Source organism: Sciurus vulgaris (assembly GCF_902686455.1).
Source record: "Sciurus vulgaris genome assembly, chromosome: 3".
Classification (NCBI taxonomy): Eukaryota; Metazoa; Chordata; class Mammalia; order Rodentia; family Sciuridae; genus Sciurus; species Sciurus vulgaris.
The window spans coordinates 45566489-45584945 of NC_136463.1; the positions used below are offsets into that span (position 1 = coordinate 45566489).

An 18457-nucleotide genomic window follows, 5' to 3' on the forward strand; every position below is an offset into this window, starting at 1 on the left:
ATTTATGTGGTGCTGAGGATTGAACCCAGTGCCCCATGCATGTGAGGCAAGCACTCTACCACTGAGCCACAACCCCAGCTGAAAGCAATCTTCACCTTTGAAGATTTTTTTCCCCCGTTTCGCATATCTAGGAATACTTGGAAACCTATTGCCACCACCAGTCTCTGGAAGTAAGGAGAGAGAGAGGAAAAAGGGTTTGGATACAAGCAAGCAGCTCCTCTTTGAACCTCTTTGAAGTAGATTTATTGAGTAGATTATTTTCTGTTTTTTAGTAGACACATTCAACAGCTTTTTTTTTTTTGGTACTGGGGATTGAACCTAGGAACCCTCTGCCACTCAGTCACATTCCCAGCCCTTGTCATTTTTCATTTTGAGACAGGGTCTTGCTAAGTTGCTGCAGCTGGTCTGGAACTTGAAATCCTCCTGCCTCATCCTCCCAAATTGCTGGGATTACAGACATGCACCCACCATGCCCAGTGAATTGACAGTTTTTGAAGAAACATTTCTCATAAAAATTTTGTGAGCTTTGTTGCAATGATTTGAAGTGCATCTTTCTAAGAAAGATGAGCACAGGTAACTGATTTTCATACAGCACCTAACATTCATGATTTGCTTATCTCTTTTGTGTCCTGTGAGAAAGGATAAAAGTCCATCTTATGATTTGGTTTGGGGACTTGAAGCCTAATGTGGACAGGGTCTCATGGAACATTTGGTTTATGTCTGGGCTCCTAAACTGCTTGAGGATGAGGCCCTTATCAGAGCAGACTCCATAAAAGTAGATAATTTTTTTATATCCATCTTTTTTCATTCCTCTTTGTTTTTCTCCAGTCTTTTCCTTTTTCCTACCATTTCCCTCCCCCAACCCCCACCCCTGTTCTTTTCTTCTCTGTTTGTCTTAGACTAGTCCTTGGTGACATAGAGATACCCCCAAAGTTGGTGGGCTCTCTTGTAGAATGTCAGTCTCCAGCTTTCCTTCAGTTTATATCCAGTTCCTTTGATTCCCTGGTTTTTGGTATGCTTCAAGAGTTGTGCTTCAGCAGCTACATTCCAGCATGACCTCTAGACCAAGAGACAGTTGCTGCCTCCCAGAGTGGTCATGTTACTAGCAGCCAAACCCAGGGACCCCACCTAGATCCCAGGTGGCTGGATTCAACCTCCCACCCATATGGAAATAGACAAAATTTGGAAAAATGGATTTTATGTAGTTTGAGCAAGCCAAGGAGCTGGCTTTAAATGAAATCTATTTTCCTTCTAATCTGACTCCAGATATTTGTGGAGCAGTGAGCAGTGTAGCCTGTGGTCTCTTTTCCCTGCCCCCTTGTCTTCAGGGCCCCAGGTAGGCTTTCATGCTCTGAGCCTGTCTTAGTGTTATATTGAACCCTACTGACCTTTGTCTACTCTGGATGACAAAGGAAGTAATAGAGTTTAGAAATGTGCCAGAGGTGGGTGGAGGAAGGGCAGCTGAGCCTTCCAGCCTGGGCTGTACAAGCCACAAGACCAAATAAGGGCGTGTGAGCTGCCTCTGTCTGTAAAAGTTCAGAGTGCAGTGTGCAAAAGTGGGACTCAATTTTCAGAGAGATAAGCTATTACCCAGCCCTGGTGGAGTTCCAGCCACAGAGAACATGTCATCTGCCTCTGCATGCAGGACTCTGTGGGAATTTGGGGGAGGTCTGAGCATGGGCTTGTTTGAAAGGAGAGTAGGGGGCTTCCCTCACTTAGTGCCTGAAGGGACTGATCTCCCCACAGAAAGTTCTCCCAGAGCATTTCCATGACTCTCCTGACCTTGCTCTAAAGAGTGCCAGCTAGGGTGAGTCAGAATGTGTAGAAAAGGTCAGAGTTTGAGGATATTCTGCCAGTAGGAAAACAAACGTTATTTTTATGAACTCTCACAGGCTGAGAGGCTGTCCTGTTTACTGAACATTGAGGTCTAGGGTGGGGTTGGGATTCTGGTCATTTTCCAACAGTATTAACACTCGGTTTGCTAAATCCACCCTCAGGAAGGGCTTGTCATGCTTTGTGGGTATCAAATCAAAGGAATGGCAAGAGTCGGCTTCCTCTGCCATGTTTGATGGCTTCCAAAATATCAACCTCTCTATCCTCAGAGACCTTAGATCCAAATGCAGAGCCATCATCTCCATAAGGTATTTGATATGCTTCAGAAACACTGTCATATGGTTGTGGCATCAACAAGTCATGCCACCACCCCCATCTGAAATTCCTGACCTCCTACCTGCCCCACTCTCCTTTCCCTGTCAAATTCTTTCTCATCCTTCACGATCCCAAACCTCACTCCACCAGACCCAAACCTTCCTGAGGAAGGGACCATGACTTGTGTCTGTCCTGGTCCCTAAACTTAGCCCCATATTTAATACATAATGTGCAGTTAGTACGAATCCATTAAATGAGCAGATTCTGTTTTCCCATAGCTCTGCCCTAGTGTCTTGGGCAGGCACCTTTCCCTCTAGATGTCTCTTCTCCAAGCTTATGCAGTCCACCAATCTCTGGTTGGTTCAGTCTGACAGCTCCTTGCCTCAGGCTCATTCTGCCCCTTTTGCTTTCCTCCTCTAGGGTTTCTCTGCCATTTCTTAGCATCTCAGGTGCCCAAGTATACTCAACCCTGAACTACTGGAAAGCCAGCAATCTATGGAGAGAAATATTTTCTCTTTCTCCCCCTCTACAGGTGAACAGGTCTGAGATGTTTTTCATAAAACTTGTTAGTTCTATAGAATTGCCTAGCCAATGCCCAGAATTGGTGCCATGCCAATAAGGCCTCCCTCCTCCTGTGCTTCCCTCCCTCTGTAACATTTCTGCTCCTGGAGCTCACATTCCCCAATAAAGGACACACTGAGCTTAGGCCTTGGTTTTAGGCTCTGTTTTCTGGAAACTGAGACTAGGATATCTGGGTACCCTTTATGTAGAAGTTCTCTCATGGATTTATTTTGTTTTCAGAATTCAACTTCTTTAAATGTATTTCTATTTCTTTTTCCTGTGAGCCTCATTCTTTACGAGAAGACTGCAAAATTAAAGTTTAGGAACTTGGGAGGAGGTGTGGTGTTTTTATTGTATGTTAACATTTCATACCTTGGGTGTCTCTATGCTTTCTACCTTTTATTCTGAACATGTCTAAAAAACTCTTTGTTATCTTTAACATTTTTTATATGCCACAATTTAGGAAGTTAGAGAAATTGCTCCCTGGTGGTAAAGCAACAGAACTGCTGACCTCTTTCTTCTGTAATTGCAGTGAAAGTGGTATTTCTGCCTGCTCTGATTTTGTCCTTTATAATTCTCTATATCCTTAGGATAAATTTCTAGAAGGATAGGGTCAAAGGGCACACATAATCATGTATGGACAAATTGTCTTCTTAGCAACTTAAAACTCCCACCAGCAGTATATGACAGTACCTTTTCCCTGTGTTCCTTTCCACATATACATCTTGCTTTAATCTTGCATCTCTTTGATTCTTTGTAAGAATCAGAAAGAACATACTGTTATTTTGGCAGTTTGCATGTCATCCTTTATAAATTGCCTATTTTCTTTAAACTAACTAACTTACTTTCTTTCTTTCTTTCTTTCTTTCTTTCTTTCTTTCTTTCTTTCTTTTGTAGTCTTTGTTTTTGGAGGGGGCCATGTTGAGGACTGAATCAGGGCAAGTGCTCTACCACTGAACCACATCCACAGCCCCAACAATCTTTAATAGGCCTTTTAAATAATTTTAAGTAGTTCTCAGACTTCTTTTGAAAACAACCTTGAAGCTCTGCCTCTCATTCTCAGTTCTCCTTTGCTGGCTTTCATTGGGAAACATCACCTGATTGATTTGAGATGTAAAGTCATAGAGTGGAAAGACTATAGGTCTCTGAATCAGAAGGTCTAGGTATGAGGTATGACCATTCAGAGCTTGTGTTTTGTTATTTCTGAGCTGACAGAACTGGGAAAAAGGTGGTAGTGGCATCCTTTTATTGCCAATCTCTGGATTCTTTCATTGTTCCCTTTTTAGCCTCTCCTTTCTTCCTATCAAATGGGTAAACAATTTTCTGTATTCTAGATAGCCTTGGTGGTGTAGAGCTGTAATCCTAGTGACTCAAGAGGCTGAGACAGAAGGATCACAAGTGTGAGGTCAGCCTCAGCAATTTAGCAAGACCCTGTCTCAAAATTTTAAAAAATAAAATAAAAAATGACTGGGATAGAGTTCAGTGGTGTGGTAGCCCTGAGTTCAATCTCCGGTACCACAAAAAAGAAAAAAAAATTCTTTCTGAATACTTACTGCTTTCCATTTTCCTGACTGGATCTTGAATTATAAATGACTAATGTCACACCTATCCATCAGGGAACTTATAATAGGTTAGAGAGTCAAGAATTAAATAGCTGGAGGTGGTGGCACACATGTAAAGTCCCAGTGGCCTGGGACGTTGAAGGAGGAGGATTTCAAGTTCAATGCCAGCCTCAGCAACTTAGCGCTTCCCTAAGTAACTCAGTAAGACCTTGTCTCTAAATAAAAATCAAAAAAGGACTGGGAATGTGGCTCATTGATTAAGTGCCTCTGATTCACTCCCTAGTACCAAAAAAAAAAAAAAAAAATAGATGCAGAAACACTAGTAAAATAAAATGTAGGCATTTTGAACATTTACTAAAAGTCACTAAATTGTACACCTAAAACAGGTAGATTTTATATAAAATTATAACCACAATAAAGTTGTTTTAAATATGTACCAGGACTGGGGTTGTAGCTCAGTGGTAGAACAATTGCCTAATATGTGAGGCCCTGGGTTTTGATTCTCAGCACCACATATAAAAATAAAGATCCATCAACAAATACAAAAATACTTTAAAAATATATATGTACATATATATACCAGAATAGTATACCAGAAAATAGCTGGGTATGGTGGTATACACCTGTAGTTCCAACTACTCAGGAGGCCAAGGCAGGAGGATCACTTTAGCCCAGAAGTTTGAGAACAGCCTGAGCAAAATAGCAACACCCTGTCTCTAAAAATAATAATGATAATAAGTAGTAGCAAAATAAAATATCCAGGAAATAAATTTTAAAAAATGAACAGTGAGGAGGTTTTCAAGATGGCAGACTAGAGGGTGGCTGCATTTCATGTTACTCCAGGACTCAGGATTCAAAGAGATATTGAGAGACTTGGGACCAACTCAAAGGAGCCGGGTGAGTCTCTCCCCGTTGTGGAGGCGTCCCGGATGGGGCAGTCATCCCGGAACGCAGGGAACTTTGTGAAGTAGAGCTCCCCGAAGAGACACCCCTCCCCCCACTGTAGCAGTGAACTCGGACAACTGGGAGCATTGTAGAGGAGGCCGCTCAGCACAGCGCTTGGACTCGGAGCAACTACTGGGGCTCCGGGCGGCAGCCCAGAGGAGGAGCGGCGAGGAGGAGCTGTGTGGACTCAGAGCAAACCACTCCTGAACACCAGGGCCTGCCCAGAGGAGGAGGAGCATGGGCGCTTGGATTCGGAGTGGACTGTACGAGAGCTACAGGCAGTTGCCAGAGGAGGAGCTGCGCGGCGAGCTGTTTGGACTCAGAGAGACTGCTTCTGAAACACCGGGGTCTGCCCAGAGGAGGAGGAGGAGGAGGAGGAGGAGTGCGGCAGGTCGCTTGGACTCGCAGTGACTGCATTGGAGCTCCAGGCCGCTGCTCAGAGGAGGAGGCGAGTGGTGAGTTGTTTGGACTCAAAGCAACCGCTCCTGAACACCGGGGGGGCTGCCTGGAGGAGGAGCGCGGTGGGTCACTTTGTCTCAAGTGGCCGCACCAGAGCTCCGGGCAGCTGCCCGGAGGAGGCGTGCAGCGGGGTCATGTGGACTCAGAGAGACTCAGAGTGACCACTCCTAAACACCCAGGGGGGTACCTGGAGGAGGAGGAGGAACGGGGCAGGTCACTTGGACTCGAGTGACTTGCCCAGGGCTAACGGGCGGTTGGCGGGAGGTAGGAGGCACGCAGTGAGTTACTTGGACTCCTACTTACCGCACAGAACACCGGGCGGCTTGTCTGGAGGAAGAGGCGTGCAGCGGGTCTCTGGGACTCGGAGCAATTGTTACGGTGCTCCAGGTGGCTGCTCAGAGGAGGGGTCCGCTTAGCCAGGTGATTAGGTGCAGAGCAGGGTCCAGGACTAGGAGGCTTCTGGTGGAAGAGCCGCACAGAGACATGCTTAGGGGTGGAGCGAAGGTTCCAGGACTGCGGGCAGATTCTCTGAGAGAGGCGCCTAAGGAGACTTGTCTGCGAAGGGTGAGGCTCCCAGGCCCAAGAGGTAGGGCCGGGCCCCTGGGAACATTGCCGAAGAAGGCAGCCCAGCCCAGGTGGTAGCGGTAGACTGAGGGGAACCTCTAGGAGGGGAACTGACTAGCGAGACCTCCCCACCGGGTGAGTCTTCCCTGCCAGGTGAGGTTTTCCCACAAAGACCGGTAAAACCAGAGACACAGGCCCAAACAGGGCCTTGCCTCAGCCCGCAGCCTAGTTCCCCTTTGGATGACCATTGGTCAACAAGTAGAGGCACCTCTGCCACTAGCAGGGAATATACCCCACCTGAAGGACACCACCCCTAGGAAGGCAGCTTTCCTTGTGGAGCACCGCATTATGACTTCTCCAAGACTTCACCCTACTGAAGGCTAAGAGGGGATATACTAGAAATCTTCAGGGACATTATAAGTCAACAGAGGAAATCTACAATATCTCAGCAGTCCACTGATACCTGAACAATATGAGAAAACAAGGGAAGAAAATGCCCCAAACAAATCTAGATGTTACATCAATAAACCCAATGACAGCGTGGGCAGAAGAAATGACAGAAAAGGAGTTCAGAATGTACATAATTAAAATGATCAGGAAGGCAAACGATGAGATCAAAGAGCAAATGCAGGCACTGAATGATGAGATGAAAGAGCAAATGCAGGCATTGAATGATCGCACCAACTGACAGTTAAAGAGTAAATACAGGACAGCAAAAGATCATTTCAATAAAGAGTTAGAGATATTGAGAAAAAAAAAAAACAAACAGAAATCCTTGAAATGAAGGAAACAATAAACCAAATTAAGAACTCCATAGAAAGCATATCCAATAGGATAGAACACCTGGAAGACAGAACCTCAGACATTGAAGACAAAATATTTAACCTTGGAAACAAAGTTGAACAAACAGAGAAGATGGTAAGAAATCATGAACAGAATCTCCAAGAACTATGGGATATCATGAAAAGGCCAAATTTAAGAATTATTGGGATTGAAGAAGGCTTAGAGAAACAAACCAAAGGAATGAACAATCTATTCAATGAAATAATATCAGAAAATTTCCCAAATCTGAAGAATGAAATGGAAAATCAAGTTCAAGAGGCTTATAGGACTCCAAATACACAAAATTACAACAGACCCACACCAAGGCACATTATAATGAAAATACCTAACATACAAAATAAAGACAGAATTTTAAAGGCTGTGAGAGAAAAGAACCAAATTACATTCAGGGGGAAACCAATACGCATATCAGCAGATTTTTCAATCCAGACCCTAAAAGCTAGAAGGGCCTGGAACAACATTTTTCAAGCCCTGAAAGAAAATGGATGCCAACCAAGAATCTTATACCCAGCAAAACTTACCTTCAAATTTGACGATGAAATAAAATCCTTCCATGACAAACAAAAGCTAAAGAATTTACAAAAAGAAAGCCAGAATGTTCTCAGCAAAATATTCCATGAGGAAGAGATGAAAAACAAAGATGCAAATCAGCAAAGGGAGGAATTATCCTAAAGGAATTGTCAAATAAAGGAGGAACCAAGTCGTGTCAAATAAATAAATAAATAAATAAATAAATAAATAAATAAATAAATAAATAAAATTTAAAAAATGAACCAAATGACCAGGAAACCAAATCATATCTCAATAATAACCCTGAATGTTAATGGCCTGAATTCATCAATCAAAAGACATAGACTGGCAGATTGGAGTGAAAAGAAAGATCCAACAATATGTTGCCTGCAAGAGACTCACCTCATAGAAAAAGATGCCCATAGACTAAAGGTGAAAGGATGGGGAAAAACATACCATGCACATGGACTCAGCAAAAAAGCTGGAGTATCCATCCTCATTTCAGATAATGTGGACTTTTCAAGCCAAAGTTAGTCAGAAAGGATAAAGAAGGACATTTCATACTGCTTAAGGGAAGCATAAATCAGCAAGATATAAACAATCATAAACATCTATGCCCAAACAGTGGCTCATCCATGTATGTCAAACAAATTCTTCTCAATTTCAGAAACCAAATAGACCATAACACAATTAAAAATCTAGGTGATTTTAACACGCCTCTCTCACCACTGGACAGATCTTCCAAACAAAAATTGAACAAAGAAACCATAGATCTCAATAACACAATCAATAATGTAGACTTAACAGACATTATAGAATATACCATCCAACTCAAGAGTGAATACACTTTCTTCTCGTCAGCACATGGATCCTTCTCTAAAATAGACCATAAAGCTAATGTTAGCAAATACAAGAAGATAGAGACACTACCTTGTAATTCTATCAGATCATAATGGATTGAAATTAGAAATAAATGAAAGAGTAAAACACAAACTATTCCAACATCTGGAGATTAAACAATATGCTATTATATGATGAATGGATAACAGAAGATATTAGGAAGGAAATTAAAAAATTCTTAGAGGTAAATGAGAACAAAGAAACATCATATCAAAATCTCTGGGACACTATGAAAGCAGTACTTAGAGGGAAATTTATTTCATGCAGCGCATTTAATAAAAGAAGTAAAACTCAACAAATAAATGACCTAACACTACAGCTCAAAGCCCTAGAAAAAGAAGAACAGACCAGCACCAAAAGTAGTAGAAGACAGGAAATAGTTAAACTCAGAGCTGAAATCAACGAAATTGAAACAAAAGAAACAATACAAAAAACTGACAAAATAAATAGTTGGTTCTTTGAAAAAATAAACAAAATTGATAAACCTTTAGCCACACTAACAAAGAGAAGACAAGAGAAAACTCAAATCTCAAAAAATTCGGAATGAACAAGGAAATATCACAACAGACACAAGTGAAATACAAAACATAATTAGAAGCTATTTTGAAAATCTATACTCCAACAAAATAGAAAATTTCGAAGACATCAGCAGGTTTCTAGAGACATATGAATTGCCTGAACTGAATGAGGAGGACATACACAATTAAATAGACCAATTTCAAGTAATGAAATAGAAGAAGTCATCAAAAGCCTACCAACAAATAAAGTCCAGGAGCAGATGGGTTCTCAGCCGAGTTCTAAAAAAACCTTTAAAGAAGAGCTCATTCCAATACTCCTCAAAGTACTCCATAAAATAGAAGAGGGAACCCTCCCAAACTCATTCTATGAAGCCAGTATCACCCTGATACCTAAACCTAACAGAGACACATCGAGGAAAGAAAATTTCAGACCAATATCCTTAATGAACATTGACGCAAAAATTCTCAACAAAATTTTAGCAAATCACATACAAAAACATATTAAAAAGATAGTGCACCATGATCAAGTGGGTTTCATCCCAAGGATGCAAGGTTGGTTCAACATCAGGAAATCGATAAATGTAATTCACCATATCAATAGACTTAAAGTCAAGAATCACATGATTATTTCAGTAGATGCAGAAAAAGCATTTGATAAAATACAGCACCCCTTCATGCTCAAAACACTAGAAAAAATAGGGATAGTGGGAACATTCCTTAACATTGTAAAGGCCATTTATGCTAAACCCATGGCTAATATCATTCTAAATGGTGAAAAACTGAAAGCGTTCCCCCTAAAAACTGGAACAAGGCAGGGATACCCTCTTTCACCACTTCTATTCAATATCATCCTTGAAACTCTAGCCAGAGCCATTAAACAGACCAAAGAAAGTAAAGGGATACGAATAGGAAAAGAAGAACTCAAACTATCCCTATTTGCTGATGATATGATTATATACTTAGAGGAACCAGGAAATTCCACTAGAAAACTTTTAGAACTCATAAGTGAATTCAGTAAAGTAGCGGGATATAAGATCAATGCACATAAATCTAATGCATTTTTATACATAAGTGATGAATCTTTGGAAAGAATAATTAGGAAAACTACCCCATTCACAATAGCCTTGAAAAAAATAAAATACTTGGGAATCAATCTCACAAAAGAGGTGAAAGACCTCTACAATGAGAACTACAGTACACTAACGAAAGAAATTAAAGAAAACCTTAGAAGATGGAAAGATCTCCCATGTTCTTGGATAGGAAGAATTAATATTGTCAAAATGGCCTTACTACCTAAAGTGCTATACAGATTCAATGCAATTCCAATTAAAATCCCAATGACGTACCTTACAGAAATAGAGCAAGCAATTATGAAATTGATCTGGAAGAATAAGAAACCCAGAATAGCTAAAGCAATCCTTAGCAGGAAGAGTGAAACAGGGCGTATCACAATACCAGATCTTCAACTCTGCTACAAAGCAATAGTAACAAAAACGGCATGGTATTGGTACCAAAATAGAAAGGTAGATCAATGGTACAGAATAGAGGACACGGACACAAACCCAAATAAATACAATTTTCTCATTCTAGACAAAGGGACCAAAAATATGCAATGGAGAAAAGATAGCCTCTTCAACAAATGGTGCTGGAAGAATTGGAAATCCATATGCAACAGAATGAAACTAAACCCATATCTCTCACCATGCACAAAACTAAAGTCAAAATGGATTAAGGACCTCGGAATCGACCAGAGACCCTGCATCTGATAGAAGAAAAAGTAGGTCCAGATCTTCAACGTGTCGGCTTAGGTCCAGATTTCCTTAACAGGACTCCCATAGCACAAGAAATAAAAGCAAGAATCAATAACTGGGATAGATTCAAACTAAAAAGCTTTCTCTCAGCAAAGGAAACTATCAGCAATGCGAAGAAAGAGCCTACAAGAGTGGGAGAAAATCTTTGCCAATCATACTTCAGATAGAGCACTAATCTCCAGAATCTATAAAGAACTCAAAAAACTCTACACCAAGAATGCAAATAATGCAATTGACAAATGGGCTAAGGAAATGAATAGACACTTCACAGAAGAAGATCTACAAGCAATCAACAAACATATGGAAAAATGTTCAGCATCTCTAGTAATAAGAGAAATGCAAATCAAAACCACCCTAAGATTCCATCTCACCCCAATTAGAATGGCGATTATCAAGAATACAAGCAACAACAGGTGTTGGCGAGGATGTGGGGAGAAAGGTACACTCATACATTGCTGGTGGGGTTACAAATTAGTGCAGCCACTCTGGAAAGCAGTGTGGAGATTCCTTCGAAAACTTGGAATGGAACCACCATTTGACCCAGCTATCCCACTCCTTGGCCTATACCCAAAGGACTTAAAATCAGCATACTACAGAGATACAGCCACATCAATGTTCATAGCTGCTCAATTCACAATAGCCAGACTGTGGAACCAACCTAGATGTCCTTCAATTGATGAATGGATAAAGAAACTGTGAGATATATATATATATGTGTATATATATATATATATATATATATATATATATATATATGCAATGGAATATTACTTAGCCATAAGTAATGATAAATTATGGCATTTGCATGCAAGTGGATGAAATTGGAGAATATCATGCTAAGTGAGATAAGCCAATCTCAAAATACCAAAGGATGAATGATATCGCTAATAAGTGGATGATGACACATAATGGGGGGAGGGAGGGGTTAGTGTTAGGGTTAGAGTTAGGGTTAGGGAGGGGGGCAAGAATGGAGGAAGGAAGGACTGTATAGAGGGAAAAGAGGGATGGGAGGGGTGGGGGAAGGGAAAAAATAACAGAATGAATCAAACACATTACCCTATGTAAGTTTATGATTACACAAATGGTATGCCTTTACACCATGTACAAACAGAGAAACAACATGTATCCCATTTGTTTACAATAAAAATTAAAAAAAAAAAACAAAATGAACAGTGAGTCGATTAGACCAGTGATCTCCAAATTATTATTTTTTTGTCATGTTCCCGTGACCATACAAAACACAATTTGAGTTCACACCTCCATATTTTTGGGCTTTTTAATTTAAATTGCATACCTTTTAAAACCTGTTCATAAGAGATTTTATAAAATAGCTACAAAATAGAACTTCAAGCAGATGGAAACACATATAAATAAGAATTCTTATGATTGCCTGCCTTAACTGCAGTCACTTATTTGATACCTTTCCTGGAATGCTCTGCAAGGTCTTCAGAGCAAGGAAGACAGAGAAGTTCTTTCTTTTTTCTAAGGACTTAAATTAATGTAGCAATAATGTCACTATTTTGATATTTGCATATCCTTCAGTTTTAAATGTTTTCTCACATGTGTTATCTCATTTGCTCTCTCAACTAGAGAAACAAAGTGGATCAAAATAGGAGACGTTTTTGGGGAAACTTGAATGCCTGACAAGAAGTGTTTGGAATTGGTCACAGTAACATGTTCCCATATCAGATGGGCACAGAGCAGATGTTGGCAGTCCAGAATCCCCCCGGTAATTAGCTTCCTCAGCATGTCAGGGAAGAACGGTGTGGAGTAATGCCTGCCCCAGTGCACCTCACTCCACGTGATTCACACCACTCATGGCACTCTTTGGGATTCATCTTTCAGCATTTCAGAACCGAGAATTAGTGGGTGTAGCCAACAACTTTCCTGCCCTTTCTCTTAGACTGCTCCTCCATCTTGTGTGCCAAAGTTCCATGAGACTATTACTCACATATTTGGTTTCCAAAATGATGCCTTGATACATTTATCTTGCTGTCCCAGTCAGGAGCATGTATGTAGCCTGTTATCGCTTCAAAGTACTTTCTATGGTTCCTGTATTTCTAATTCTCCTTCACAGTCTGAGCTCAGCTCATCATATTTTATACTCCATATCCAGCTCCGTTTCCATAGAACAAGGCTGGACTTCGTACTGGTCCTACTTTCTTCTTCTTTTTTTTTTTTTTTAATATTTTTTTAGATGTTAATTGACATTTATTTTATTCATTTATTTCTATGTGGTGCTGAGAATCGAACTCAGTGTCTTATACATGCTGGGCAAGGGCTCTACTACTGAGCCACAGCTCCGGCCCCCTGCTTTCTTCTTGACCCTTTCCCCACCTGCTCACTGCGTGAACATTCTGAGAACTACATGGAGTGACTGACAGGGACTCATGTCATTTTCCTGATGAATAAACTCCAGGTTTTGCCCAAGGTCCTAAGGGGGTCAAATAATGGCCCCAGTTCATAGGGAGGTTATTGCAGCCTGCCAGATAGGGAGCAAAAAGAGTTTTTGAGTTCTCAGTGGCATTATGGGTATTGTCCCTACCTGAACTGAAAGAGAGACAGGAATCTGTTTATAAGATCGTAAATAATGCAAAAGGGGTCAAATTGAATCATTGGTCTCATATCAGGTAACATAGATCCATGTACAAAAATTGGGGCAGAAAGGATTTCAGCAGGTGGGAGAAAATAGGTTTGACCTGGTGGAGACAGGTAAATTGTAGCTTACTCTGGCAGAGACCTCTGCTCCTATGATGTGGTGGGCTCCATTCCTGGTGGAGGAAGAATACAACTGGCTCCCTAGTGCTAAGACTTCTTAGCAGTCAGAAAACCAGAATTCACATCCAATTCAGAAAACCAGGATTCATCCAACTATCTCATAAGCAGGCTTCTTAACTTCTTCTGTAAAGGCTCCCTTCAAAGATGGTTATGAGATTAAAAGAACTAACATACCTTTGTACTTTGTACTTTTTATCGAAGCATGGTTATGACTAGGTATGGTGGTGCATGCTTGTAATCCCAGTAATTTGAGAGGATCACAGGTTCAAGGCCAGCCTGGTCAATTTAGAGAGACCCTGACTCAAAAATAAAACATAAAAAGGGGGTCTGGGGGGTATAACTTAGTGGTAGATGCCCCTGGGTTCAAACCTAAAAAGAAAAAAATCATGTTTTTTTTTTTGTTTTTTTTTTTTAATTTTGAGATGGGTCTCTCCTTGTTACACAGACTGGCCTCAAACTCCTTGACTCAAGTGATCTTCCTGTCTCAGCCTCCCAACAAGTTGTATTATAGGTATGCACCACTGTGTCCCAGCCTTTTACTGTTAGTCTTACAAAGTGCATCATACTATCTTTGTTCAAGTTCATTGTTAGCACATCTGTCTCCCCAACTTATGGATAGGGTCTTGTCTTACTGATGTTGTTTCTTCCTCTCAGCAACAAGCACAAAGCTCTGAAAGTGTATTGTGTGGAATTAAGCATTGTTTCACATGTAAAGTTGTTTTGTGTGTAAAGATTAATCTCTTAATCTCTTTAGCTGAAATCTGAGAACTCAAAGGTGGAGACCCCCCCCCCCCCAACTCCCAATGTAATTCCTATCACAAAACCAGGCACATATCTACCGGATCTTAGGGAGAAGTTTGCTCCTGAATAGAATGTTCAAATTGTGCTTCTCACTTGCAGTGATTTCCCAGATGACCCAGGAGTGCAGTGGAACACGGAGTGTGTGGCCAACATTCTCCTCCATCATGTAGAGGTCAATGACATCAACCTGGTAAGGGTTTACATCCCTAGAGAAAATCCTGGGATCCCTGTCCTATCTTAACAGTTGGTTTCTGCAACTTGTCATGCGATTACCCTCCCACTTCCAGTTTTGCTCCAAGGCCACTCCATAAAGAGATCAAAACTTCAGTGCTCTCTTCTAAACCTTCGAGGAACAAACACACCTTTTAATTCTTTTAGATCTTTTATGAAACCAAGTAACTGAGTTATCAATGTTCTGATAGAGGCAGAGGTTTTTTTCCAAATGATGTCCTCCCTCCTCCACCTCTGTCCCACCTCCTGAAAGCTCAGATCCCCAGCAGCGTGCACTGTGACTCTCAATGATACAGAATTTCACCTTGTACCAAGCAGTTTCACATTTAAAGTATCATTTTCACTTCTAAGGCAAATGTCATAATTCCATTTGACATTGAGGAAATGGAGGTTTTCAGAGGCCAGACAGCTTGCCCAGTGTAGGCAAGTGGTGATGATAGGATTTTTTTGTTTGTATTTTTGTAGTACTGGGGATTGAACCCTGGGTGCTCTACCACTGAACTGTATCCCCAGACCTTTTTCTAATTATTTATTTCAAGACAGGGTCTCGCTGAGGTTGTGGAGGCTGGCCTTGAACTTACAATCCTCCTGATTTAACTTCCCAAGTTGTTGGGATTATAAGAATGTGAAACTGGCAGAATATTTTGTTTTTGTTTTTAATTTGTTTTTTTGTTTGGGAGCTGGGTATCACACCCAGGACCTTGTACATGCTAAACACATGCTCTGTCACTGAGCTACTCTCCCAGCCCTGATGCTAGAATTTTAAGTCTGTTTCTCACTGCTAAAAATCATGAGAATAAATATATATCCACTTAAGAGGAAAATTTCAGAATTAGATAAAAGTAGAGATCCACATGTACTTGCAAAAGTGGATGAGTCTGGCAACACCTATCTCAACTCTGCTAGGATTAGCAGATCTGGATTTAGGCTATGGTCAGTTTTAAAGCTGCCAAGGAGGCTTGTTGTCTACATTTCAAAAACTACTACTACTGCTCCTCCTCCTCCTCCTCCTCCTACTACTACTACTACTAATAATAATAACAATAATAATCTTTCATGGGTTAATATCTAAAATTCCACCATTTAAAGTCCTTCTCATTTGATTTAAGTTTTGCTTAATCATCTTCAAAAGATCCTTGCTGGGTATGGTAACACAGGCCTGTAATGCCATTGATTTGGGAGACTAAAGCAGGAGGATTGCAAATTCAAGGCCAAGCTTCAAAACTTGAGACCCTCAACAGCATAGTGAGAACCTGTCTCAAAATAACAAATAAAAAGTGCTGGAGATATAGCTCAGTGGTAAAGCACTCCTAGGTTCAATGCCCGGTACAATGAATGAATGAAGAGATAAATAGCAAGTCCTGCTGGTAAGAGAAACATATTAGGCTTTTATCAATGATGAATTCATCATTGTAAATTCATCATCATCATGATGAATTTATTAGACCTTTCTTAAACAAGGATTTCACTAATATACTAATCAGACTGGATTTTTGCTTTTGTTTTTATTTTTTGCAAGTCCTGGGGAATTGAACCCAGGGGCCTTTACCACTGAATTACATTGTCAGTCAGCCCTTTTTATTTTTCATTCTGAGACAAGGTCTCACTAAGTTGCTGAGCTGGTCTCTACTTGCCATCGTCCTGCCTCAGCCCTCAAAATAGCTGGATGCCCAGCTAGATTGTTTTTGTTTTGTTTTCTTTTGTTTTTTCACATTGGGGATTGAACCCAGGACACTTTACCACTGAGCTACATCCCCAGTCCTTTTCATTTTTTTATTTTGAGACAGGATCTTGCTAAGTTACTGAGGGTCTTGCTATTTTGCTGAGGCTGGCCTTCCCTGCCTCACCTTCCCAAGTTGCTGGAATTATAGGCATGTACTAGACCAAACTGTTTTCTAATACCAAAAAGATAACTGAAACAGTATACCAAAAAGATAACTGAAACAGTATACGTAGACAAAATGTCCGTTTCACTGGCTCACTCTGAGTCACATTAAGGCTAAGATATAAGTAGGCCTCAAGGGCCCTGACCCTGCCATCTTGTTCTTCCACTCCATCTAATTCTTTTCCTTAATGGAAAAAATGGATTTTATGATTTTTTTCAGGCCTATACATCCCCACTCTTCCTTCCTAGAGGGTCTAAGCATGAAAGAAGCAGGATTAGATGCTTGCATTTAGGAGTCACATACCCAGTCATGCTGTGAGAGACTGGCCTTCTTCCCCTAATGCACAGTTCCCCAGCCTTCATAGTCCAAACTTCCTAGGGCTCCATAGCCTAGATATGTAGACAGAGCTAATCTTCAGACTGGCTCTTCATCCTTGGCAAACACATTTTTCCCATGGTAGTGGCTTCCCCAGACCAGTTCCCAAATACTACCTCCCCCCTCTGCTACCTCAGTGTATAAGAGGTATTGATCTCCCCCAATCACTCCTACTTTTAGGATATACTCTCATCTTGTTCAACTTGGAATTCAAGGTCCTCCTTGATCTGGCCGTTACTTTAATCCAGGACACTGGTGATTAGAGTTGGTCCTTGCTGAAGGGCTAAGTTTCTTTTTCAGAACGTATTGCAGCTAAACTGGGTCTTAAGTATTTGAGGGTGGGAGGATCTTGAAAGCACAGACAGCTTGGCATGCCTTGCTGGCTTTCAGAAAAGTTTCCTGGGCTGGGGTTGTGGCTCACTGGTGGAGCGCTTACCTAGATATGTGAGGCACTGGGTTTGATTCTTAGCACCACATATAAATACATGAATAAAATAAAGGTCCATCAACAAAGAAAAATATACATAAATTTTTTTTTTTTTTTTTAAGTTTCCTATATTTGAGTCCCAGAAAAGTGATTTCTGATCCAGGCCTACTTCAAGACCCCATTCTCCAAGAAGCCTTCCCTGACTTCTTCAGCCCTCTTTGGGATTCTCACAGTATTTTCAGTGTGCACTGCACATAGGGCATGTGTTGCTGTTTATCCTTTCAGGTGAGGACTATGTCTTGCAAACTAGACTGTAAGATCCATGAAGGCCAGGACCACACCTGAGATCTTTAAATCTCCAAGAACTGGCACAAATCCCAAGAGAGAGCTCCTCATAGAACTCCCCCCTCACTGCCTGGAGGTCTTTCCTGAATGTGTGCTAAGCTATTCACATTCATTCAGTAAGAGGGCCTTTATTGTCAAGAGAATCTTCAATTAATTTTATTGCATCAACAAAGAAAGCACTTTAAAACAGCTCTTTATTAATAAATTATTTGCAATACCCTCTGCTGTTAATAAGAAAATTTAAGTTGAGAATGCTTTCTTGGCCTCAACTTATTGCCACAGTAGATGTATAGGATCATCCTAAAACAGCCAGTGTAGCCATAACCAGCTGTAGTAGAGCTAAGTATGAGTTTGTGTTCAGCTCCCAGGGTCAGAGTTATGTGCTCTTTCACATAATCCCACAGTCCCTGTAGGACCAGGGCCAAGGGGTTAGTACTAGGCAGGCAATAAGTCTCTCAGGGGCAGTGTCCTGTACCTGACTGAGTGCATAAATCTTGGGAGTCCCTCAGAGCCCTATTCAAACTGGACATACTAACTGCACAGTGATAGACATGAAGCACCAGTAAAGAAACATAGAAACAACATGTATCCCATTTGTTTACAATAAAAAAAAAGAAAGAAAGAAAGAAAGGTGAAAATTTCTGGAGGTGAAATTTATTAAAACTGAGATCAAGAAAAAAAAAAAAAAAAAGAAACATAGAAGTGGAGAGCACAGTGCTGGGCCACAGGAAGAGTCTGTCACCTGGACCATGCCAGAATAAGATCATAAACACCCTTGTCTGAAGCAAAGCTG

At 40.9% G+C, this 18457-nt stretch overlaps 1 protein-coding gene across 1 annotated transcript in view; it reads left to right on the top strand.

Moving 5' to 3' along the window:
* Positions 1 to 18457, top strand: part of PIGL (phosphatidylinositol glycan anchor biosynthesis class L) — a 91996-nt gene that overhangs the window by 52985 nt on the left and 20554 nt on the right. Inside the window, 2 exon segments of the mRNA XM_079131719.1 lie at positions 14045 to 14110; positions 14500 to 14590. Of these exon segments, the coding sequence (XP_078987845.1) occupies positions 14045 to 14110; positions 14500 to 14590 (157 nt within the window).